General features: G+C 53.2%; 1 protein-coding gene across 1 annotated transcript in view; it reads right to left on the bottom strand.

Annotated features, from left to right (window-relative positions):
• RYR1 (ryanodine receptor 1) overlaps nucleotides 1–24804 on the bottom strand; it is a 117136-nt gene that overhangs the window by 58838 nt on the left and 33494 nt on the right. The window contains exons 28-58 of the mRNA XM_057713335.1: nucleotides 24379–24773; nucleotides 23017–23149; nucleotides 22052–22212; nucleotides 21450–21615; nucleotides 19615–19701; nucleotides 19208–19434; nucleotides 17361–17973; nucleotides 15646–15915; nucleotides 15102–15302; nucleotides 14656–14767; nucleotides 13093–13239; nucleotides 11311–11584; nucleotides 10439–10553; nucleotides 10222–10354; nucleotides 9740–9834; nucleotides 8340–8475; nucleotides 7909–8095; nucleotides 7714–7822; nucleotides 7224–7344; nucleotides 6961–7130; nucleotides 6461–6681; nucleotides 6287–6377; nucleotides 5198–5338; nucleotides 4637–4800; nucleotides 4451–4529; nucleotides 4091–4180; nucleotides 3513–3653; nucleotides 3063–3137; nucleotides 2888–2963; nucleotides 2422–2545; nucleotides 2057–2172 (exon numbers count right to left, since the gene is read on the bottom strand). Coding sequence (XP_057569318.1) covers nucleotides 2057–2172; nucleotides 2422–2545; nucleotides 2888–2963; nucleotides 3063–3137; nucleotides 3513–3653; nucleotides 4091–4180; nucleotides 4451–4529; nucleotides 4637–4800; nucleotides 5198–5338; nucleotides 6287–6377; nucleotides 6461–6681; nucleotides 6961–7130; nucleotides 7224–7344; nucleotides 7714–7822; nucleotides 7909–8095; nucleotides 8340–8475; nucleotides 9740–9834; nucleotides 10222–10354; nucleotides 10439–10553; nucleotides 11311–11584; nucleotides 13093–13239; nucleotides 14656–14767; nucleotides 15102–15302; nucleotides 15646–15915; nucleotides 17361–17973; nucleotides 19208–19434; nucleotides 19615–19701; nucleotides 21450–21615; nucleotides 22052–22212; nucleotides 23017–23149; nucleotides 24379–24773 — 5170 coding nt within the window. The remainder of the gene's footprint in view (nucleotides 1–2056; nucleotides 2173–2421; nucleotides 2546–2887; nucleotides 2964–3062; nucleotides 3138–3512; nucleotides 3654–4090; nucleotides 4181–4450; nucleotides 4530–4636; nucleotides 4801–5197; nucleotides 5339–6286; nucleotides 6378–6460; nucleotides 6682–6960; nucleotides 7131–7223; nucleotides 7345–7713; nucleotides 7823–7908; nucleotides 8096–8339; nucleotides 8476–9739; nucleotides 9835–10221; nucleotides 10355–10438; nucleotides 10554–11310; nucleotides 11585–13092; nucleotides 13240–14655; nucleotides 14768–15101; nucleotides 15303–15645; nucleotides 15916–17360; nucleotides 17974–19207; nucleotides 19435–19614; nucleotides 19702–21449; nucleotides 21616–22051; nucleotides 22213–23016; nucleotides 23150–24378; nucleotides 24774–24804) is intronic.

Raw genomic sequence — 24804 nt, 5'->3', positions numbered from 1 at the left:
GATACGATGGGACATAACTTCCTAGTTGAAGTCTTTTCTGTTAGCTTTGAGGTAAACCTCTCTCCCCTATCTTTCATCTGATCCCCCTAACTCCTTGATCAAACCCTTCCTGAGGCTGAGAATGGGGAGGAGGACAAACCGGGATAGGGCAAGGCCAAGAAACATCCCCCTCCTCACCAATCATAAGTCCTTTCTTTCCCCCTGAACTTCAATGCCTGACATTCAGTAAATGTGGAATGAATGGATGAAACAAGAAGTCAATATAGACAGATTAGGTTTAACTTTAGAGTGGAAATCCATTTCAACCATCATCATCATCAACATCGTAGTGATACTAATAATTCATATTACTAAAGTAATAATACTATTAAAAGAATAACAATATGGGACTTCCCTGCTGGCACAATGGTTAAGAATCCACCTGCCAATACAGGGGACGAGTCTGATCCCTGCTCCAGGAAGGTCCCACATGCCACGGAGCTACTAAGCTCATGCACCACAACTACTTAGCCTGCATTCTAGAGCCTGCAAGCCACAACTATTGAGCCCGTGTGCCACTACTACTGAAGCCCGTGCACCTAGAACCTGTGCTCCGCAACAAGAGAAGCCACCGCAATGAGGAGCCCACGTACCACAATGAAGAGTAGCCCCCGCTCGCAGCAACTAGAGAAAAGCCTGTGTGCAGCAACGAAGACCCAACACAGCCAATACATAAATAAATAAATTTATATTTAAAAAAATAATAATAAAAAAATAAGGCTCCAATTACTAAACACTTGCTATGTCCCTGGTACTATGAGAAACGTTGTTACACAGTCTCCTTCCAACTTGGAAGCCTATATAGTTGGTCCTTCATCCCCATTTTACAGATGAGGAAATTGAGGTGAAATAGCTCACTCCAGGTCACTCAGCAAATAGATGACATAACTGCAACTGGTTATGGTGAACAGAATCCCCATTTCACCATGAGGAAACTGAGGTCCAAGGAGGAGAGGGAATTGCCAGGAAGGTGTGCAGCACAGAGGTCCTGCTCACATGGGATTTGGGGTGAGCTGTGTGAGTGAATCCTTCGGGGCCACTCACTCACCTGGAGGGAATTTGTGGGTTCCTGAGTGACTCTCAAGGGGAATGCTGGGGCTCTCTGGGGGAAGCTGGAAGGGATCATAGAGGCCCCAGCTGTGATTCTTAGTAACATAGAAGAGGCATCTGCGGGACATCCCAACAGCCTCAGCCTTCAGAATAGGTCCAGAACCTGCCCAGTTCTCACTCTCTTCTGCTCCTGCCCACTGCAGACTGCTCACAAGCAGCCAGAGGGAGCCTGTGAACACCCAAGGCGGATCAGGGCCCTCTCCTGCTGAGAACGCTCTTCTGGCACCATCTCACTCAGAGTAAAAAGCTGCAGTCCTCACCATGGCCTGCCAAGCCCAACACGATCTGCCTGTCACCTCTCTGACCCCATTTCCTCTCACTCTCCTCCTTTGTCACTGCTTCAGCTGCACAGGCCTCCTAACACTCACATCAGCGACCTCTGCACTGGTTGTTCCTCTGCCTGAAATACTCTCGCCAGATGACCACATAGCTCTCCCCAGCTTCCTGGAATACTCTATTTTTTATTTAAATTTTTTTGGCCGTGTGGCACTGGCATGTGGGATCTTAGTTCCCTAACCAGGGATCGAACCCACGTCCCCTGCAGTGGAAGGACGGAGTCCTAACCACTGGACCGCCAATGAAGTCCTGGAATAGTCTATTTAAAACTACAACCGGCCCACACTCCCAACCCTCTTTAGCTGGCTCTAGTGTATTCCTCTTCCCATAATACTAATCACTTTCTGACACACTAAGTGATCTCGGCATTTCCGACTTTAATTGTCTGAACCCACCCCACGAATGTAAGTTCCAGGAGCGGGTCTTTGTCTATCTTGCTCCCTGTCGCATGCTCAACCCCTAGAACACTGTCTGGCATAATGCTTAGACGAGGGGAGGAAGGACAAATGAATGAACTGGGTCCCCAGGTGAACGTGCAGCTAGGGCGGCACGGTGAGGGAATTCTGCGTACCCAGGTGGGCGATAAACTCCTGAGAAATGTCCATCCAGCGCAGCAACTGCTGCAGGAAGCCGAAGGCGAACCGTTTCTCGATGGAAGACGTGTCCAGTTCCATGTCCTTAAGGCCTCTGCGTGCAGGCGGAGCGAAGGGTCGGCCCGGACGCAGACCCGCGGTGTTTCCCGCCTCTTTCCAGTTCCTCCTGGACTCCCCGAGGCCCTGCCTCCGCTTTCCAGGCCCCACCCTTCTTAGACTCCTCCCCCCTCTGGCCCCGCCTCTGCTCCCCAGGCCCCACCCCTATCAGCTTCCTCTCTCTGGCTCCGCCTCCGCTACCTAGCACCCGCCTCTCCCAGCTTTTGCCGGGGTTGCGCCCGCTTGCCTGGTGACCGCGTAGCCGTTCATCTGCAGGAACTTCAGCAGCTCCTGGGCCTTCTCCCGATCTCGTGCCTTCTCCTTGGCCGTGAGCGTGTCGTAGGGAACCAGCAGGGGGTGGGTCCCACCACCTAGGGCAACAAAGACCAGAAATCAGGGGGGTGGGGTGCGGGGGACCCAGGCTGCGCATTGAAGTGGTTCCTTAAGTTGAGGGTGTGCATTATTATAATAATAAAGCCAGAGATAAGAATAACCACACGTTTCTTTCAGATGCTCCTCACATCCTCGCCGCACCCTGCAGGAATAAATGCTGTGATTATTCCCACTGTAGAGATGCAGAAACGAAGCTTCAGTGGGGTGAAAGCAGTTGTGAAGAGTCGCACCACTCCAACCCAGGCCCTCACGACTCCGGAGCCTGTGGCTAGGGCGCTGGGGAGAAGGGGAGTCCGCGGCGGTGGGGTGGGCGCCCTCACCCTTGGCTTCCAGCTCCTGCTTCTTCTTCCGCCCCCACGTGTTGTGGTAATTTTCCGCCAGTTGCTCTGCCATGGCCTGGGAGTGGATGCAGAAGGTCAAGGCCCACGTTCAGAGGATGTCTTCCTCTCACAACAGACGCCTCCATGTCCCCAAATAAAGGATCAGAAGCCTCACCTGCAGCTCGCGGGACAGGGTCACTCCGCTGAGGTCGGGGGGCTGCGGGCTGTAGCCTTCCCGCGCATCATAGGTCTGGGGGACAAGTGAAAGATGGGGGCTTGATGCGCTAGCAGGAAGCCCAGGCCCCAACCCCATTTATCCTTCCTACCCGGAGCTACCCCTCTCCTCCGAGCCCTCTCCTTAAGGCCTGTCTCTAAGCCAGCCTCCTCTCTTCTGCCCTTTGCAGTTCTTCAGACCCATGCCCTCCCCCTTCCCAGGTTTCTCAGCCTTCTCCCACACCCCGCTCCTGGTCTCCCCTCTTCCCTTGACCCCGCCTCTTCCCCTTGGCCCTTGACCCTCTCTCGACCCCACCTGCTGCCTGGCCCCACCCTCTCCTGGCCCCGCCCCTTATCATAGCCGCTCACCGCCCCCTCATGACCCCGCCCCCTGCCCCAGCCCCGCCTCCACCTGGGCACTTTGGGATATCTTCCGGGTTTTCTTCTTCTCCGTCTTCTCCTCCTCACCCTCCCTGGCTTTCTCTATCGTCCATTCCCAGGCAATCATGGCCTTCAAGGACTCCTTGATGGGCCAGCGGTAAATCTCTTTGTCCTGGAGTGCACAGGAGGGAGTAGAGTTGGTGGAATGGGGTGAGAGGGAGGTGAAGGTAGGAGCCCCTGGCTCAACCTCACTGGCCTCCAGTGTCCCAAGAAGGGGAAAGCCCTGACCACGTGGCTAGGAAGTGGTCCAGTCTGAGTTCGAACCCAGGTCTCTTACCTGCTCTGTAACAGAGCCTCCCAAACAAACTCATTATCCCCTTTTACACATGAGACTCAGAGAAGTTAAGTTGCATGGTCAAGAAATCAACCCAGTCTCTCTGACTTTTTCTAAGAGAAGGGACAGTAGGAGTCCGGGATCTAGGGGAGGCAGCCAAGTTTGGGGAAGCCTAACCCGCAGATCCAGCTAGATCCAAGCCCATGAAGCTGCCTCACTCCTCCCTGAACTCCCAAATTTTGGACCCCCAACATTGGGCCCCAAGGCTTGGTCACCTTCTCTGAAAAGGTCTTGTAGGGCCTCAGCATAGGATGGGTCTTCAGCTCCTCATCTATGTTCTCCCCATAGGACCAGTTGTTCTGGATCTGGAGGTGGAGAGGGGACAGGTGGGGGCAGTGTCACTATGGAGCTGGGAGGGGAGGGGAGCAGGATGAGAGGTGGACGGCAGCCTGGGGGACACGGAGGGGGAGCCCTGGAGAGGCCGAGGGTTCCAGAGGAGGCTGTTGAGTCCTCCCAGGAAGAGTTATGGGTCTCAGAGAAATCTGGGGCCCTCGGGGAGGATCTGGGTCTGGGGGAAAGTTGGGGTCTTGAGGAGGGCTGGCAGGGGTGGGGATTCCTGGGGAGGGGAGGCCAACCTTGTCGAAGGCCCACTTCTCGTGTGTGTACTCTGCGAACTTGTTAATGAAGGAGTCCAGCTTCTCTGGGATGATCACACTATTGGGGGATGGGGTCAGCAGATGTTGGCGCTGGCCCCTCCTTCCACCTCAGAAACCTTCTCCTCTCAGCCCCCAGGCACCCCCACTGCTGCCCCCGAGCCTCACTTGAGGGTCTCCACAGGCCGAGGATCAAAGTTGCCTTCAGCGTCCACCGTGGCCTTTTTCTCAGCCTTGGATGAGTAAGAGGCATCCACGTAGTCAGGGGGCAGGGCCCCTGCAATGGCACACAGGCAGGGCATAGCCATGCGGTACAGCTCTGGGTCATATTTCTGGGGATGCCAGGGGTGGGAGGGGGTCACTGCAGGCCAGGCCAAGCCTTCAAATCCTGGAGCCCCAGGACTTCAGACTCACCCCTGCAATCATCAGCCTTCTTTCTGGAGCCCTCAAACATGTCATATGCTCTCTCTTCCTGAAACCCAAACCTCAGACCCACCTGGATTCTCAAACCACCCCTATATTACCCCCCTCCAAGCCCCCAAACTAGAGGCCCGTTCCCTCTTCCATAACGTTCAAACCGGAGCCCCAACTCATAGATTCTCCTAGATCCAAACCTGCAGAACTGCCTCCCCCCTTGAACCCCCAAATTTGGGGATTTCATCCTGGATTCCTGACTTGGGCCTCAAACCCCCCAAACAGGCTTCTTTCAGGGGCCCTGGGTGCCCAGACCTTATGGGCCAGTGAGTCAAAGATGCCCCAGAAGAGTTTACGAGTGAGGTGCAGCTCTTCCTCTGAGGTGACCCCGAAGTTGGCCCAGCCCGTGGGGAGGCAGTAGTACTTCCAACAACGCTCATAGTGGTTGGTGAGAAGCTGGGTGGAAGCAAGAAGGGGACACACAAATGAGGGGGACAGAAACAGGTGGCAGGCAGATGAAGGCCAGGGGTGGGGGTGGGGGGTGGTCAGTGCTTTCAAATTATGAAGGAGGTGTGGATTATGCAAATGGTATGCTAATAAGGGGGGGGAGAAATAGTATGTGTATTGGAAAGTGGTCCCGGATAGTTTATTATGTAAACTTGGCACTCTAATTCAAAGTCAGGATGGGCATTAAATCAGAGCTGGATTTGTCTGGTGTTGCTTTATACCAAATAAGCAGGTGGATATTAATCCATGGGTAGGGGCATGTGCAAATGGGCATATGGATAAAGTGATCTGTGCTTATGTGAATTAACATGGCAAATAGAAACATAAGCAGCATCCCATGCAAACATATGGTAGTTGGGAAGAAAGCCTCCACCATGCAATATGCAAATTTGAAACAGGGGCTGATTTAGATGTGTTATGCAAAATAGTTAAGAAATCTGAGTTGGGGGTATCTCCTTATGCAAACTAGCATGCAAATGAAAAATAATAGGAGACACAGTGTGCAAATATTCAGGCTAGCTGTAGTACTGTTTATTCAAATAAATGCACTCATTTGAATAGTGGAAGGCTGGTGGTCTAAGCATGCAAATAAGCATGCTAATTAGAAAAAGCGGTGTGCCCCACGCAAATATATGCTAATTAAGGTGGGGGCTGGCTTACTGTTAGGCGAATTAAACGCTAATTAGGGAGTGTTAGAGGCACCATTACGCAAAGTGAACGTCCTGGGAATCCTAGCAAATGAGAATGTGAAAGAGGTTTCTATGGGGCCCGCTGCCCGCACGTTTGTGAGATTAACTGGCTGGGCGGTGTGACACAAAAGAGCTCCATAGGCCAAGGGCGGAGCAAGCCGGTGGGTGGAGCATGGAAATACGCAAGCTGAAGAGGGCCTGCGCTCACCTTGAGCGGCATCTTGGCGAACTCGTTCAGGATGGGCACGTCGAACACCAGGCGCCGCAGCAGGTGCTGCAGCATGGATGGGCGGATGTACCTGCAGAGATACGCACGGGGCGGGGTTATCTCACCCTGTAGGCCCGCCCACCCTGGTCCCGCCCACCCTGGTCCCGCCCCCACCTGCAGAGCGCCATCAGGCATTCCTCGATGACGTCGCGCTGCGCCTTGGTGAGCGAGCGGCCGCGGGACAAGCGGTACACCGTGTGAAGCATGGAGTCCACCATGATGGCGCGATGCTCGGTTCCCGCAAAGAGTGGCGCACACTTGGTGATGAGCGGCAGCACGGCCAGGCACAGGTAGCGGTTCAGCGCCAGCGCCATCTCCGTTGTGCTGAAAGTGGCCTTGGGCGCAGGGCGGGGACATTAGGCCCTGTGTGCGCCCCTGGGGTTGCCCTGACAACTAAGGGCAAACGACACTGGCTTCTGATCTTCCCCCCAAACCTGCTCCTCCCACTCGCTACTGCCCTTATTACTTTGGACTGTGCAAAATTTCAAACGTGTACCAAAGTCCGGGAACCAATTAATGAACCCTCATTTCCCAGATTAGACTGTTCTGCAGGTGCTCCCATGACCCACCTCACATCCCACTCTGGAGGCCGGGAGGGTGGCCAGGCTACTCACCGTGTCCAGTGAGGCAGCCGCCCGCATGTCGGGAAGGAACCCCACGTCCAGCACGTGAAGCAAGAAGTCCTGGTTCTCAATGCCATACACGCGGTCCAGGAAGAGCACCATCGACGCCTTGTGGTCCGGCACAAAGGATGCCGACATCTTTGGCTGCACCAGGGCCCCATCTGTGGGCAAAGGAGAGCGGGGTCAGGGCTGACCTTGGGGCCCCTCTGCTTCCTCGCCAGCATCACTCCCTTGCTGAGTCCTGCCCTCCACACCTTTGCCCAGGGTGGGGATCTGCAGTGGGAGGCTGATGATGCCCACGAGGTCGTCCAGGGGCACAAGAGAGCGCAGGATGGCGCGGATCCGCAGGGCCTCGCCCTTGCCGGCTTGGATTAGCTGCAGAGAGGAGGTGGGCATGTCATAGGGCACCCCATGCCCCATTCCATCCCTTCCCGACCCACTGGCAGGTAAAGCAGGACTCAGTCTTGTGGAGCTAACTCTAGAATTCCCAGCCCTGCCCCCTCTGCCTTGTGCTTCTCCCCTGCAGCCCTGGCCAGCCCTGGTTCTCATTGCCTGGTCTCCTCCACTGGACTGGGAGCTCCATGAGAATGGGGACTGGGGCTCTCTTGGTACTGGTAAGTCCCCAGCATTGCCTAGGCCAGGACCACCCACACAGCAAGAGCTAAATCAATGTTGCTGAATGTCTGAATGAAGAGATTCAAGGTTGGCCATGCCTGCCCTCCCAGCCCGGCCTTCGGGTCTCACATGCATCTCTGGCGCACAGCGTCCCAGCAGGTCGATCAAGGCAGCGTAGAAGGACATGATGGCATGTCCCAGGTGCACTCGGTTTTCTTCCGGGGGCTCCTCACCAAAGCTGCAGGGGAAGATGGGTGGGGTGGGGGGGGCAGCAAGTGGCTCGGGGAGGGTGGGCTGCTGTCGAGGAGGCGGCGGGAGACTCACTGCTCGCGTCGCCGGTCCCTGCGGACGCCTGGGCCATCCCGCGCGGGGTCCTCAGAGATGCGGATGGCTTCTTCGATGGTGGCCAGCAGCCCCGAGCTGCCCTCGCCCCGCAGGGCAGGCCCGAAGCACTCAGGCTTGCGAATCAGCAGCCGCACCACCACGTTGGCGTTCTCCTCCACGCTCTCGCCTGGAGACTCACCGGGTCAGGAGGCCTCGTGAGCCACGGCCCAGGGTCCCTCCCCGGGCAGCCCCGACCTGGCGCTCGGGAGTGAACACCAGGCGCCCGTTGACCTCCGGACCCTGCCCTGTGCCCACTTGGAGGCATCCCTGCCCAGGCCAGGCCTGTGGCCCAGGATGTGGGCCACACCTGAGGGAGGCTTTGGCCAGTGACCCCCAGCCTCCCACCCTGTTACCGCCACCTCCTGCCTCACCGTTGACAAAGACGGCGAAGCGCAGGAAGTCCAGGTAGCGCTCTCCACCACAGGGGTTCCAGCCGATGTCTGGGTACCCTTTGGCCAGGAGCATGGGGCAGCTTTGGAGGCCACAGCCTGCCAGGTAGGACACCACCTGGAGGCACAGGGAGGCTCAGCCAGAGGCTAGACCCACACACCTTCCTCCCCAAGGCTCAAGGCCCTGCCCCTCCAGGAAGCCCTGCAATCCGATTTGTCTCTGGATCCCTCAGCAAACAATAACGTTCATCATCTCCCACCTGGACCATCGTGCAGCTACCTCCTCCCTGGGCTCACTGCTCCCTTCACCCCAGGCTATTCCCCGCACAGTCAGAGGGACCCCTGCTGTCTCACTTAGGGCTAAAGCCAGAGCCCTCGCTGTGGCCCACAGACCCTCCACACAATCTGCCCTTGTCTCCTCCCTGCCCTCACCTCCTAGCACTCACCCTGTCTCCCTCTGCTCCAACCACACTAGTCTCTTTGCTGTTCCTCAAACTCGTCAGGTTCACTCCTGCCTCAGGGCCTTTGCACTGGCTGTTTCCCAGCTTGGAATGCTCTCCCCACTCATGTCCATGTGGTCCCCATCTCCTTCAGAGCGTTACCTGGATGTCGCTTTCTCAGTGAGGCTTTCTCTGACCACTCTTGTCTAAACTGGGACACCATTCTGACACTTGATATTTTCTCTCCCCTGCCCATGTTTTGCCTCCTTAACACGCGTCACTAACTAATACACATATATTTTACTTACTCATCTGTTTATTATCCTACTTCCCAATTAGAATGTCAGCTTCACGAGGACAAGGATTGTTAACTCTCAATCACTGTCATACCCCCACTGCCTTGGACGGGTCCTGACATATAGCAGGTGCTCAATAAACATTTGTGAAACAAATAATACTATAATAGTAGAAAACTGCCAGGGAGTGCTTACTGTTTTGTAAATGCTTTCATGAGTTAATTCATTTAATCCTCAGAACCACGACATGAAACTGTTCCTATTATATTCATTCTACAGGTGAGGAGATGGAGGCCTGGAGAATTTAGGTCACTTGTCCAAGACCACACAGCAAGGGAGTGGGGCCAGGGGGCCGGGGCGGGGAGTTGAACCTAAGTTATGAACCCCAGAGCCCATGCCCTTCCCCACTACACAGAAGCAGGGGGCAGAGAGGGCCAAGAAACATGCCACGGCCACGTGACTGGGGAGGGTGGGGCGTGGACTTGCACGCAGCCCCGTGAGCGAGCGGCTGGGTCCTGTCCCTTCGCTGCAAATTATTCCCCTTCTGATTCAGTTCTGACCATGCACAACGGCACCCACAGAGTGGGTTCCAACTCAGCAGGTGTCCCGAGGGGCCAGGTATGGGCAAGGCCTTCTCCCTCCACACCTTCTCCAGGTCCTGCTCCTGCAACGCCAAGGCCAGCTCGTTGTTGTCGATGACGGAGGCTGCTGCCACGTCCAGGGGCGTGGAGCCCTGCATGCCTGTGGGGGTGAGAGGCGGTGAGAATGCTCCTCAAAGGTGCCTAGCTGACTGTCTCACTTTTGCTTATCTCACCTTCTCCAGGAAGCCCTCCTTGACCAGCCCTTTCCCAGCCTGGCTCAGGTGCCTCCTCTGACCCGTGCTTCTCCATCCCAGGCCTGACCGGTCTAGGCCGTCCCTGTCTGGGATGGGTTTGTGCTCCTCACTTCACCGTGAGCCCCCATGAGGGCCAGGCCCAGGGCTGTCTGGGTACCCCCAGCACCGCTCACTACCGGGCCGAATCCAGGGTGGGTTGAGAGTGAGTGTGTGTTGAAGGACCGAGTGTGTGAGCCAACAGAGAGCGGGGCCGGCCTGGACGGACCGCCAGGAGTGGGCTCCGGGGTCCTCACCCAGGCCGATGCCGCTGTTCTCCAGCAGGTAGCTCAGGTGGTCAAACATGGAGCGCTGGTTCTGCCGGCTGATGCGGCAGAAGTAGCAGAGGAAGCGGCAGCAGCTGGTCACCATCTTGGGGAAGCGGATCTCCTGGGCGGGCAGCATGGGCCGGCGTTCAGGGCCTGCCCTCCGCGGCCCCTCCCCTGAGCTGCCCAGCCCACGCGGCCCCCTTACCTTGGATTCGCCGCCCCCGAGGACGTTCACCATGACCTCCATGACGGTCTCGTGCATGCCCAGCGCCCGCATCAGGTTCGGGTGTTGGTAGAAGACCTTGTTGTTCATGATGTTCCTGTGGACGGGGAGGGTGCACGGAGTCACGGGGTGGGGGTCAAGTCCAGGGAGAGCCCGCAGACCCTGGGGGGAGCCATCGCCACCACTGTGGTAACGGTTGACATTTACTGAGCTCCTGGTCTGTGCCCAGCACCGCCCCCTTTACAGATCTGAGCTCAGTCAGTCCTCATGTCCGCTCCGGGAGGCAGGAACTAGAATCACCCCTATTTCACAGACAAAGAGACCAGGGGATCCAAGGTGGGCTTTCCTGGGGCGGAGATCTTTAGCATGTTGTACGTTGTACCCCCAAGCGCCTAGAAAGGGCCTGGCACACAGTAGGTGCTCAATAAATGTTTGCTGAGTAAATGAATGAGGCACACGTGGCACTGAGTGAGTGCTCAAGACTGTTATCAGAATTATTATTATTACTATTATTACCACTCCATAAGCTCGCTGAAGCCGCACCACGGCAATGGCTCTTCCCCCAGTTTAAAGATGAAGAAACCAAAGCTCAGAGAGGGTAAATCTTGTGCCAAGGGTCACAGGTGAGTAGACGCTGTGACCCAGGGGTGGGCGCAGAGGTAAGGGGAGAGGACACGACCCAGGGAGACGGGCGAGCTGCTGGGAGGAGCGCTTCCCCCCAAGGGCCGCAGTGGGGAAGGACGCATTACGGCATCCGGAGGACGTGAGCCCGGGGACAAGCTGGGGCTGGGAGGGCTCCCCTCCCGTCCCTGGGGACCTGCAGAGTCAGTGGGGCGGGGGGGGGTGGGGCTCACCCAATGCTCTGGATCATGAGGTTTTCCTCCTGGGGGCCCATCTGCACGATGAGCAGTGACCGGATCTGGCCGAGGCACTCGAGCAGGCTCATGGTGTCGTCCACGGACGAGGGTGAGATGGTGTAGGCCCGGGGCAGGGCGCGCAGCAGCTCCCCGAGCCCGTCGTACTGCCGGTGCAGGAGGCTGAACATGGCCCGTACCAGCTCGGGGCTCTGCACGAAGTCCTCTTGGGCCCAACGCACCACCGTGTGGGACACCAGCTCCTGCAGCGACTCTGGGAAGGGGACACGAGGGTCGGCGCACTCTTCCTGGCCAGGGCCTTGAGAGAGAACGATGCAGGAGGGGTCCCTCTTTCCAGAGGGCTTCTTGGTTGCTAACTGCCCCCACCCTCCCCCTGCCAGGAGTGGGCAGATTCTGGCAGACTTGGTTCTATGGCCCTAGGAGTCTCCCTGTCCTCTTCACCCTATACCCATAAGTGCCCCCGCTAAAAGCTTTAAGAGGAAACAGCATCTGTATCGCCACAAAGTACCAGAACACTATTATGAGCACCTTTGAAAGAACAAGTGGTAATTCCATTTGTTCCATAAAAATGCTGCCAATTTCTCATCATGGGAGAGAACAGACACAAAGAAAAACTGTGAAGACTTTGGTGTCATCTGAAAATGGTGTCAAAAATGAACTGTTTTATTTTCCCTGGTGATGTCCCTGGGACTCTCCTCTCCTACATCCAGCATTCATTTCTCTCTCTGTCTCTCTTTCTCTCCCAACCCTTTTTCTTCCCAGGATTTCTGGGAGCGAAGACAGATGTCTCCTGTGTCTCAGGGTTAGGAGAAGCCTTCCTGCACTGGCACTGAATGATGGTTTCAATTCATGACCTGTGACATGTCCTACCTTCCTTCCATCTGCTCTAAACAATCTGGACCCATCACTTCAGACTTCATAGTTTGTACCTCTCCTCCTGCTCACTCTGCTCCAGCTACACTGGCCTCTAAACGCACCAAACATGTTCCTGCCTCAGGGTGTTTCCACTGGCTGTTCCCTCTGTACCAATCAACTTTCCCCAGATCTTTGCAAACCTCACTCCCCCACTCCAACCAACCTCTCCATCTTTGTCCCTCTCTCTCCTCTCACACAGCTTTATTTTTTTCTTCTTAGTACCCATGACCACCTGATATTATGGTATATGTATATTTGTATCTTTTGTAATATTCGAAGCTCCTGGAGGGCAGGGACTTTGACTCTTCCCCCGACTGTATTCCCCAGCCCCACCAACAGTGCTGGCCCCGAGTTGGTCCAATAAAAGTTTCTCGAATGTTACAGAATAAACCCTGTACCAATGTCAGGGACTCTGTCCTTGTTATATGGTGCTAATATATTAGTTTGCATAATGACCCATCGACCCCCAATTTATCCTGACTGCTTTTCTAATCCCTCCACATAGTAATCATTTCACCAAGAAAAAAGGGAAAAACAAAGAAAAGCCACAAGGACATGGCAACCACGGTGATGCAGGAGTTGCCCCCATCCCAAGGCTGGATGTACGGCTCTGCCCTGGCAGCCACGTGCCACACTGTTCCAACACACACACTGTGCAGTCCCCACATTTGGGCCACGCCTTCAGCATGCCTCCTCTCTCACCCCACTCTCCACTCCTCCCCTCTCATCCATACCCATCTACCCGTCCTTTGTGCCGCTCCTGGTGGCCTGTCTTGGACCCAGAGGCTCCCAAGCACAGGGCTGCCTGGCCCACCCCGTCCCCTCCCCGGTGGCCCCAGTCCTCACGGGGTTTGCGCTCCTCAGCAGGTGCTTCCTCCTCCTGTTTCTCCTCCTTCTTCTTCACCAGACGCACCTTTTCCAGTAGGCTCATCAGGCGGCTGCCCAGCGTGGCTTCTTCCTCTGGTTCTTCCTCCTGCCCCCCCAGTTGAATTCCTGGAGGTGGTCAAGAAGCGAGGGCCTGTCATCCATTTGTTTGCTTATTAACCTGCTGCATCATTTACTTCTTTATTCAGTCATGTGTTCACGCATTCATTTCGCATTCATGAGGTTTTTCATTATTTCTTTATATGTTCACATATTTGTTCATTTATCAATCCCTTAAATCACTTGCTTTTTATTTTTTTATTTTTATTTTTTATTTTTTAAATGTATTTATTTTATATTTATTGGCTGCATTGGGTCTTGGTTGCTGTGCGTGGGCTTTCTGTAGTTGCAGTGAGCGAGGGCTACTCTTCATTGCAGTGCACGGGCTTCTTATTGTGGTGGCTTCTCTTGTTGCAGAGCATGGGCTCTAGGCACGCAGGCTTCAGTAGTTGCAGTGCGTGGGCTCAATAGTTGTGGCTCATGGGCCCTAGAGCACAGGCTCAGTAGTTGTGGCACACGGGCTTAGTTGCTCCAAGCCATGTGGGATCTTCCTGGCCCAGGGATCGAACCCATGTCCCCTGCATTAGCAAGCAGGTTCTTAACCACTTAGCCACCAGGGAAGCCCCCCATTTGTCTTTTAAATCAACTATTGCAAGTATCCTCAAAGAACTAAAGGAAATCATGTCTAAAGTATTAAAGAGAAGTATGATGACAATGACTCATCAAATGGAAAATATTACTAAAGAGGTAGATACAAAAATAACCATGCAGAAACTGGAGTTGAAAAGTACAATAACTGAAACTTAAAAACCACTAGAGGGGGCACAGCAGCATATCTGAGCTAGAAGGAGAAATCAATGAACTTGATTCATAGGAATAGAGTTTATCCAGTCTTAAGAAAAGAAAAATAAAAGAATGAAGAAAAATTAATTAATCTACACATCCAAGAAACTCAACAAACTCAAATAGGATAAATTCAATGAATTCCACACCTAGACACATCATACTCAAACTGCTTAAAGGCAAAGGCAAAGAGAAATCTTGAAAGCCTGCCAGCGAAAAATGACTTATCACATGTAAGAAAATCTCAGTAAGATTATCAGCTGACTTCTTATGAGAACCAACAGAGGTCATCCATCCATCCTTCCAGCCATCCTTCTTTTCATTCATCCAACCAGTCAGCCGTGTCTTCACTCATTTCTTTATTCAGTCATCCTTCTACCCATCAATTCACACACTCATCCATTCACCTATAGCCTATAGCCATTCGTCTATATATATACGTCCACCAAATACTCATATAAACACATCCTTTCACTCATCATCCACCTGGTCACTAATATGTTCATTCATTCATTCAGTCAATCATTTTACCAACAGTTACTGCACAAATACTGTAGATATTTAAGATCAGGAAATCTTAGGAAAACTTCAAGACAGGTCTCGAGAGAAAGCCTGGGAGGATTCCCTGATCTCTTTTCTTACCACAGTGTGCCAGCAGGTCTTGATGAAATTCAAGCAAATCCTGTTGGATCTCTTCAGGGAGAGGACAATCTTCCTCATCGTCCTCACCTTTGAAGTGCAATAGCATGTTGATCTAGGGGAAGGGCAAAGATTAGAATGAGGATCAGAGACCCTGGAGCAGGAACTCTGAGGTCAAGGATCAAAGATCCAATCGTGAGTACCTATCCAAGGGCATGAGTTAGTGAAGAATATCTGAGCAACTAAAGGTTCAAAAGGATTCAGGGTCAGCCTGTGGTGACTCAAAAGTCTGGTTCAGAGAAGGTAGGAGAGTAACAGATAAGTATATCAACAGGGTCAGAGGTCAAGCTCAGATTTAGAGGTTGAGTATCATCAGTGGTCAGAGTAAGTGGTGGGGTTGAGGTTGGGGTTTAGACAGCCAGGCCAGCTGGGGCGAGGGGTCAGAGGACCTGCTCCTGGGGTGGGGAGCGGAACTCGCGAGTACGTCGGGCAGTCTCAGCTGCAGTCATGGTGAAGGCTTTCATGAGGAGGCCATAGCGGTCCCTCTGGTTGGCCTGGAGCTTGTCCACATAGCGCTCTGCAAAGGCTGCCAGAGACTCCACACGGTGCTGTAGCTCTTGGTCACAGAAATACTCCAGAAGGTGACACATCTGTGGGATGAAAGCCATGCAGCAGGAGGGATGGTGGTGAGACCATCAGGACTCCCTTGAATCTTTTCTTGCTTTCTCTCCCCACTCCATGGCCCTGCTCTGGTCGAGCCACTACTGTCTCCTGTCTGGATCCTCAAGCCAGCCATCTCCATGGTTTCATCCCTCTAATTCACCTCCCACATGGAAACCAGAGAGCTCATTCAAAGCCAGCAGCACTCCACTGCTTTGTGCCCTTCCACAGCTCCCCACTGCCTTGGGACAAAGTCCAGACTCAAGCCCCACCAGACCCTGTGTTTCCAAGCCCAAAAGGATGGAGGCTGGAAAACAGGAAGAACAAGCCCACCTGTAACTTCACAGACTCTGGCAACTTCATCTGGAGCAGCCCCTCCTCCAAGTCTTCTTCTTTTTCCCCTTCTGCTGTCTCCTCTTCTTCCTTTTCCTCATCTTCCTTCTCCCGTGCCTCTTCCTCCTCATCCTCCTCCTTCTCCTCCTCATCCTCCTCTTCCTCCTCTTCTTCCTCCTCCTCCTCTTCCTCTTCTTCCTCAGTGAATACTTCAGGTTCAATCATCTTCAAGATCTGTTTCACATCCTCATCACCAAAGATGCCCATCACCTATGGGACAAAGGCTGGGTGGGTCACTGTGGCCTGCAAGGCTTCCATAGTCAAGTCCCAGTCTCACTCCCTAGATCTGCTTCTCCTGCACAGGCCAGGTTCATTCCTGCAATGGCTGGATATGATTCCTCCTACAAGCAGGAATGGCAACCCCCTGCCCTGCCATCCATCCTCCTTAAGATCCCCCTAGATCCACACCCTGTGTCCCACCTACATGGCCCAGACTACATGGCCAAACATAAGCACCTCTCCCTTCACAAGGAAGCATCCTTCCTCCCAAGCTTGAGCATGTGTGACACTGGAACAGGACACATTCTACACCTGAGGCCCTCATAGCTGCCAGCATATGCTAGCTCTCAGTCAACATAATGAAGATGCTAACAGATGGAAGGAGAGTGGGTAGATAAAAGGGAAAAACAGTGGGGAAAAGAGAGAGATGAATGAATGGGGGGAGGACTGGGTGACTGGGTGGATGAATTAATAGATCGAATAGTAGAGGTTTGAAGGGGAGACAGATGGACAGATGGGTGGATAATGGATTGACAAGTGAAAGTAAAGGTGGAAGAAGAGATGGTGGGTAGACGGATGACAGGATAAATGATGTGTAGATAAGTGGGTGGATAGATGGTTTGATAGATGCATGAGCAAGTAAATGAGTGGATGGGTAAATAACCACGTACTGGGATGGGATGGATAGACGGATGGGTGAATAGGTTTGTGTGTGAAACATTGGATGCATGGATAGATGGATGAGTCATTAGATGGGTGTGTGAATGAAAGGGTACATGAAATAGAGAACAAATAGAAGGATGGAGAATGGGTGAATGAATGGTTGTAGATGGCTGGATAGATTTGTGGGTATGTGAACGGGTCTTAATACATATGGATAGACAGGTGCATGGATTGATGAACAGATAGGTGGAAGATGGAGAAATGGATGAATCTGTGGATGGGTGGATGAATGGGTATGTGGATGAATGGATGTACAGGTGGGAGGAAGATGATGGTTGGATGCATGAAGGGAAAGATGGATCAATAAATAAGTGGGTAAGTGGATGGATGAACAGATGAAATGGTGGATGTAATGATGTGTGAATGAATGGAAGAATGAATGCACAACTAGACTGAAAGACAGATGGATACATGTATGGATGGATGGATATTGGGTGGAGACTGGAAGGATAAACAGATGATAAACTTGGGAAGATGGAGGGATGTTTGAATGAATAGGTGGATGGATGGAAAGGCAGGTGGAGGATGGATGAATGATAGTTGGTTGGATGGATGAGTGGAAAGAAGGAAGTGATTACTAAACAGATGAATGGATGGAAGGAAAAGTGAATGAGTAGGAAGAAGGATGTATGCAGGTACGGATGTATGTAAGGATGGATGATGTGGAATGTGGAAGAAGAACAGGACAGAGTGAAGCAGGAGGAAGTCATTACCAGCAGGGTGGACACAAGCTTGAGCACAGGCACAAACTGGAACTCCACGGATCCCCCGACAGGGTCGCGTGCGTGCTGCCCACCGTCTCGCACCGCCTCCCCCAGCATTCTTAGTGCTTTGTCCCGAAGAGCCTCCAGAGGGATGCTGGGGCTGAGACGGGCTGGACCCTCTGCTGCCCCAGCAGCTGGCAGGGCAGCCACAAAACAGGGGGCTAAGAAATGGTGTGGAGGCCGCAGCGAGGTGGTGACGCCGACGCCGGGAAGGCCGTAGCGGCGGGGGCCATTATCCACTCTTTTTCCGGGTGGGAAGAGAGTGATGGCGCGGGTCTCAGGCGTGAGGGGCACGATGTACTCAGAGAGCATGGAGCGGCGGCTACGGCAGGCACTTTCGAGGTGGATGCTGATGAGGAGGTCGTAGTAGCCTGCACGCAGAGGGCCGGGCAGGTGCGCGTCCTCCAGGGCGTGCAGCAGCTGTGCCTGGTCCACATGGCTGCACAGAGCATGCGCCACGCGGTTGTTGCCCAGCGCGCACACGGCGCGGTAGAGGCGCAGGGTGTGCGAGTGGAACTGCTGCAGGTCCAAGCGCTCCGACAGCTCCAGGATGTCCATGCATCTGCAGTGGAGATGGGCCACATTCAGGGACAGAGCAGGCGGAGGAGGTGGGAGACACAGACACAGACCACAGAGAGGCAAAGAGGTGCTCAGGTGAGTGTGGAATCCCAGTGTTCTGCTGGGTCAAGTTTCTGTGAGGTCTGTGAAGCTGAATCTAGGAGTGTTTTAATGGTTCTGGAAGTCCCTCAGTGGTCTGGGGGATCCCTGGGATACATCTGCGATCTGTGGGATAGTCTGGTACTCTGGGAATCTAAGAGTCCATGGAAAAGATCTGGTGACCCTGAGATGTATCTGGGATCCCAGGTTGGGTCTGAACCCCTCTCTGGCAGGTTTGAGTACCCTGGTTATATTTGAGCACCACCAGAATGTAAACTCCACCATGATAAGACATTTCTGTCTTTTTTTGTTTGTTTGTTTGCTATATTCCCAGCATCTGAAAAGGACTTAGCACATAGTGTGTGCTCAATAAATATTTGTTGTAGTAACAAATGAATAAATGAGTGTGTCTGAGGCCCCTGGGGATGTGTCTGAGTCCTCCTGGGCAGGTCTGAGCCCCCTGAGTTATACAAGAGCATTAAGAATGTCCATTCACCAGAGCTTGGTGTCTCCAGCCTAGAATGCTGCTATCACACGGGGGAGCTCAGAGCTATTTGTCGAATGAGTGAATCAAGGAATGATGAAGCATGTTGGAAGCCTCCTGGGGTGAGTGTGGGATCCTGGCCATGTTTAGAGTCCTTAAAAGCTTTCTCGTCATCCATGTGAATACTGTCCAGCCTGGTGTGTCTAGGTACCCTGGAGAGGGTTAGAGATCTCCATGGGATATGTCTAAAGACTCCCTGGGTATGCCTGAGAGACCCTGGGGTGCACTCAGGCCTCTCTGAATAATGTCCAAGACCCTCTGAGGTGCACTTGAGGTCCCTGGGGTGTTGTGTGGGCTCCGTGATGTGCATCTGGGCTCCCTAGATGGGTCTGGAGCCCTGGGGATGGGTCTGGAGTCCCCTGAGGTGTTATCTGGGGATGCCTGGGCTGAGTCTGGGTTCCCTGAGGTGGGTCTGAGCCTGCTGAAATGGATTTAGAGCCCCCTGGAGTGTTATCTGGGGATCTTAGAGTAGGTCTGGGGCCTCCCTGGGTGTTGTCTGGAGTCCTGGGGTAGTGGAGAGGGGCACCAAGCAGGATCCAGACTCCACAGGGCTTGCAGTTCCCGCCCCACCCCTGGCGCCCGGGCTGGCCCTGACCGGTTCTCCTCGGGGACGTGCAGCGCCATCATGGTCAGCGGCTCCTGGCACTGCACAGCCCAGCCCAGCCGCTCGCCCGCGCGCCGCGTGTCCACCTGCAGGAAGTGGTTGGGCATGCGGCTCCACGACACGGGCATCAGCATCTGCACCTCCAGCCGCGGCGGGCACTGCGGGGTGAAGTTCTTGCGCTCGCTCAGAAACATGGCGGCTGACAGCGGCATGATGTTCTGGGGGCACAGAGGTGTGCACAGGTCAGGGTTCCCAGCCCTCTTGATCCCGCCACTCTGCTTCCAGGGAGACCTCCCGGACTGCTTCTACCCCCTTCACTTCAGCCGCTCTGCCAGCCTGACCTCCCGCACCTCCTTCCTCCGCCTGCCCCCATTAGCACCCCATCACTGCACCCTGACCTTCTGCTTCCCCAGCTCAAACTGGATGACATTCTGGTGCGTGGGGAGGACAAAGACGGCAGGAAACAGCTTTGTGTTGGGTTCCACCTGGCAAGGGAGAAGAGGGCAGGGTGAGGAAGAGAATGAACCGGAGGTGGTGTTGACTCTGGATCCCAAGCCCTGGGGCCAGTCGCCCCAGCCTGATCCTGCTGGTGTCCACAGATCCAAACTCAGGCACTGGAGCCTCCACAGTGGCCCTGAGGTCGCTCATGGGCTGCACCACCTCTGACCCAGAGAGGCCAACCTCCTGCACTGCCCCCAGGGAAACCTTTCATCTGGGTCTTTGCACACATCATGCCCACCCCCACCCACGAGTGCCATTCCTGTTTGTCTCCCAAGCATTTATTCTTCGAAGTCCAAAAAGCATCCTCTGACTGCCTTTCCTTGCAGCCCCTCTGACCTTAGAAGAGGAATCCACCCGGCCTCTAACACAACAAACACCACTATCTGTAAAGCAGTCTTGCCAAACCTGAATCTAATCCAATCTAATCTGGACCCATCTCCCAGTTTACAAGGCAATACTGGGGGCAGAGGAAAATGTCTAAATGACACCTCAAGTGTGCACCAGTCAGATCTGGACTGTGGGGAACTAGGTTAGCACTCTTCAGATGGTAGTGTGCACGTGAATCCCCTAGGATTTGTTAAAAAAAAAAAATCAGATGCTGATTGGGCAGGTCTGGAGACGAGCCTGAGATTCTGCATTTCTAACAGGCTGCCAGGTGATGCAGAGCCTGCTGGTCCGGGGAGCAAAGTTCTACCTGACAGACAGCTGGTTTCTTCAATGAATACATTTCAAAGGGGAAAAAAAAAAAAGAGAAAAATGGGAGGGAAACCTACATATGAAAAGAGAATGAAGGGACACAGCAACCAACTAAAATTTACCGCCTTATATAGATTCTGATTCAAACAAATGGTAAAAAGACATTTTTAAGACAACCAGAGAAGTTTGAACATGGCCTGGATATTTGATGATATCCAAGAATTATTGTTTTGTTTTGTTTTGTTTTTTAGATAACAGTAGTATTGTGGCTATGCTTTTTAAAAGAATCCTTATCTTCTAGAGATACATCCTGAGCTGTACAGCCCAAACTGACACAACATTGTAAATTAACTATACTCCAGTAAAAATTAATTTTTAAAACCAGAGATACGTATACTGAAAAAGACAAAACCATATGATATCTGGGATCTCCTTCAAAATCCTCCAGTAGGTATGGAACTGAGGTGGACGTGGGGTAAAGATGAACCAAGGTTGGCCGTGACTGGGTACTACTTGGAGCTGTGAAATGAAGGCTCATTAGGCTGTTCTATTTTTGCGTATTTTTGCAGTTCTCCATTTAAAATAAAGTTTTATAAAATAAATAAAGTTAGATGGATTAAAGGATGGATGGCAGATTTGTGGTAGTGGGTATATGGGCGTTCACCGTACAATTCCTTTAATTTTGCTGTATGCTTGAAATCTTTCATAATAAAACGTTGAAAAGGAAAATCCCACCTTAGAATTCTGGCCATCCTAGGGTGTTCTCTGATTGGTGAAGAAGTGGCAACTGGTATCACCCAGCCCAAGAGAGAATACGGACCTCTCTCCGAGGTCAAGGCTCTGCTCTGTCTCCCTCTTTCTGTTTGATGAATGGTTCAACTAGGTGGTCTCCCAGGGACCTCCCAGCTCTGGCCTGTCCCAAGGCTGTTTTTGTCCTGTCTCTCTGGTGTCTGTCTTTAGAGGGTGTCTGGGAAGGCTGTGCTGGGATGCTGAGACACAAGGATGCTATTGCTAAGTTGCTGAGGGCTGGGCTTACCTGGAAAAAGGTGTTGCTCTCTTTGCCATTGGCTGTAAAGGTCATTAGGCCAGTGGCCAAGTCCACCAGGCAGCCAATGACAAGGTCCGTGTGGCTGATCCGGCCCTGCTGCCCGGGGCTCACGAAGTCTCCACCCCACACCATGTAGCAGTTGCTGCATTTTAGGCTGGAGAACACAGGAGTGATCAATGCATGGATCCTCAGCCGAGGTGCTCTGGACCCTGGACACCCCCTTCCCTGAGCTCCCAGAACACCGTGACTCAGAGCCCCACCCCCAAACACCCACCACCGGCACACCTGAGTGCTGAAACCCCTCCCTGAAGACCCAGAGCCCCTCAGAGCTAGAATTCTTAGAAGCTTGTGGGGCGTTCTGGAAGGAGGAGAAGGAAGGGAAGCAGGAGGAGAGAATAGAGAAAGAAAGCAACCTACAAAGAGGACGACAAGATGGAAAAGGAGGAGAAAATGGAAAAGATGAAATGGAAAAAGAAGAGGAGGAGGGAAAACACAGAGCATGAGCCATGGGAGGAAGATAAACAGGAAGAGAGAGGGAAAGGAGGAGGAGCCCAGCACTGACCTCCCACAGCCCCCGCCCCTCCCCGCACCTGCTGTGGATGTTGCCTTGCTCGTCCCCCATGGTCACCGTCACCGCCCGGACCTTGCTGAGGTCGAAGTTCATGTCGTGCTGATGGTAATCAGGGGTGACCCAGCCCACCCACACGCAGCTGGGCTCCTGGCCAGCGAAGACCCTCACGGAGTAATAGTACTGGAGAGGCAAAGAGGGGACCCGTGGTCAGTGGGCTTCCCTGGGACTCTAAATTGGTTTCTCTGGATTCTCACTGTCCTCTGGGAGTTTATCTCTGGATTTGAGACCCCCCTGGGTCTGTGCCCCTCTGTTTCTGTGTTTACTGATGTCTTTCTAGATTCGGGAATCCTTTGGGACTGTTTTGTGATATCCCCAAAGTTGGGTCCCTCCCCAGGTTGATACCGCAAAGTTATAAATCGATAATAGCTAACAAATAGCTCACAAATGAACTCACTTCAGTCTTTACAATCACCATCAAGTGGATACTATTTTTATCTCCATTTTACTGATGGGGAAACCATAGCACTTCCACAGAAGAGAAGAATGAAGTGACACCTGCGATCCCGACCACTAGGCTGTTTGTTTCAGAAACTATTCCAGATTTGGGGAATCCCCAAACTATATTGGAATAATGGTGAATTTTGGTTCCCAAGAATATACTAGAATAGCTATTAAATTTGGGGGTGATGAGTTTATATGGGTGAACCCAAATATTGGGGTTCCGAGTCTATGTTGGTTTATTCCCGGGATTTGAGGATCCCTGGGATTATATCAGTGTGCCCCATGGCTTCATTGTGTTCCCCACAATTTTTAGGCCCCTAGCTATATGGATGTAGGGGTTCAAAGGGTTAAATTGATGTGTACTGTATTTTGTGGTCTCCAGTATATATTGGAGTGTCACCCAATAAGGGCAATGATTGGGGATTACAGCATGAAAATTGGAAATCTGGGGGGGGCCCAAAGCTGAGGGTCCCCGGCTCGCACCGTGGTGGTATTGAGGATGATCTCAGGGTCATCACGGTCGTCTGCAGGTACCACCTCATGAGGGAGTCGGGGCAGAGTGGGGGTGGCTGGTGGCTGGGTCATCATGGCGGCCTTCTTGGCCTTGAACAAAAACCTGGTGGTGAAGAGGAAAGGCTGTCACAAGACTTGCTCTCAAGCCCAGCCCCCCGGCCCTCCCCATGACAACGTTCGTGCCAAATCCCAAGGCCTTGCCTCTAGAGGGATGAAATTCCCAACTGCACCAGCATAGTCCACCCTTGGAGGAGCTCTGTGCTTTCAATGCCAGGTTACCCAGATTTAAAGATACCTCTGCGGGAGCTCCCTGGTGGCACAGTGGTTAAGAATCTGCCTGCCAATGCAGGGGACACGGGTTCAAGCCCTGGCCCGGGAAGAGCCCATGTGCTCTAGTGCCCGTGAGCCACAACTACAGACCTTGTGTACCACAACTACTGAAGCCTGTGAGCTCCGCAACAAAAGAAGCCACCACAATGAGAAGCCTGTGCACCGCAACCAAGAGTAGCCCCCCCTTGCCACAACTAGAGAAAGCCCGTGCACAGCAACGAAGACCCAATGCAGCCAATAAATAAATATATTAAAAAATAAAAATAAAGATGGCTCTGATCCCTTCGGAGCACACAGTGGTCCCCCTAAGTCAGCATTTCTCATACGGGTGCTAAAGGCACTTGGGAAAGGACAGTTCCTCATCGTGGCACTGTCTTGTACAATGAAGGCATGTAGAATCCCTGGAGTCCCCAGCAAGCACTACCTCCCCACAAAACTGGGATAACCAAAAATCTCCCATCATTTCCAAACCTCCCCTCAAGAGACACAGCACAACATCCCACTGAAAACCCCTGCCACAGAAGGGGAAAAGCAGATTTAGTTTCAAGTTTAATGCCTTTTTGAGGGTTCCCCTTGAAGTTAGTTTTTTGGGGGTACATATGAGACACAGAAATGACCCCAGTTTAGAAGACCAATGATGTTCACTTGGATACCTTGGGGTACAGTCAACTTCCCCAAGATTCTGAGGTCCCCTTTAGTATTCACAGATAATGAAGTCCATTGGATGAAAAGCTTTGGGGCCCAACAGGCACCCCAAGGACAGTGGAGTTCTCCATAGATATAGTGGGGCACCCCGATTTTACATTCTCAGGGAAATTAGAGCATCCCAGGGAAATAATAGCGTTCACTTGAGACATAATAGGATCCCTCAGTGATCTGACCCTCCTTAGCACATATAGGGCCACTCTGGGATACAATGGGCTTTCTCAAGTTTTTGAGGTTGCCTAACTGAGGGGTCCCAGGACAGACCCCCAAACCCCAGCCTGTCCCCCCTCGACTCACCCTCTCTTCTTGTTCTTCTCTGTGGTAGTGTCCTTCTCATTCTCTGCCCTGGGAGGCTGGGCCTCTGCCCCAGCCTGGGTGGTGCCCCCGGGGGCCCCCTCCTTGGCAGTTCCTTCTTTGCCCGCCTCGGCCTCGCCCCAGTGCCCAGCTGAGCGGCGCAGGTTTTCATAGTCGGGATCAGGTTCCGCTGCTCGGGCCTCATCCTCAGCAGGAGGCTGCAGCCCAGGAGGTGCCAGCGGGGTGGCCCCCGCGGTGCAGCGGAAGTGCTGGTGGAACTGCACCGGGAGGCTCAGCCGGAGAAAGATCATCTCCACCAGACTGTTCTGGGAGCCCCACGTGCGGTGGGTCAGGCGCAGGCAGGGGGGCGTATCCACAGTGCCGTCCACACGAGTCACCTGTGGGGGGTGCAGGAAGCACTGAGCCAGG

The sequence above is a fragment of the Hippopotamus amphibius genome, chromosome 16 (genome assembly GCF_030028045.1).
Source record: "Hippopotamus amphibius kiboko isolate mHipAmp2 chromosome 16, mHipAmp2.hap2, whole genome shotgun sequence".
NCBI classification, from domain to species: Eukaryota; Metazoa; Chordata; class Mammalia; order Artiodactyla; family Hippopotamidae; genus Hippopotamus; species Hippopotamus amphibius.
Note: the sequence above shows the minus strand (reverse complement) of the source record. Positions and strands in the feature narration are given on the sequence as shown.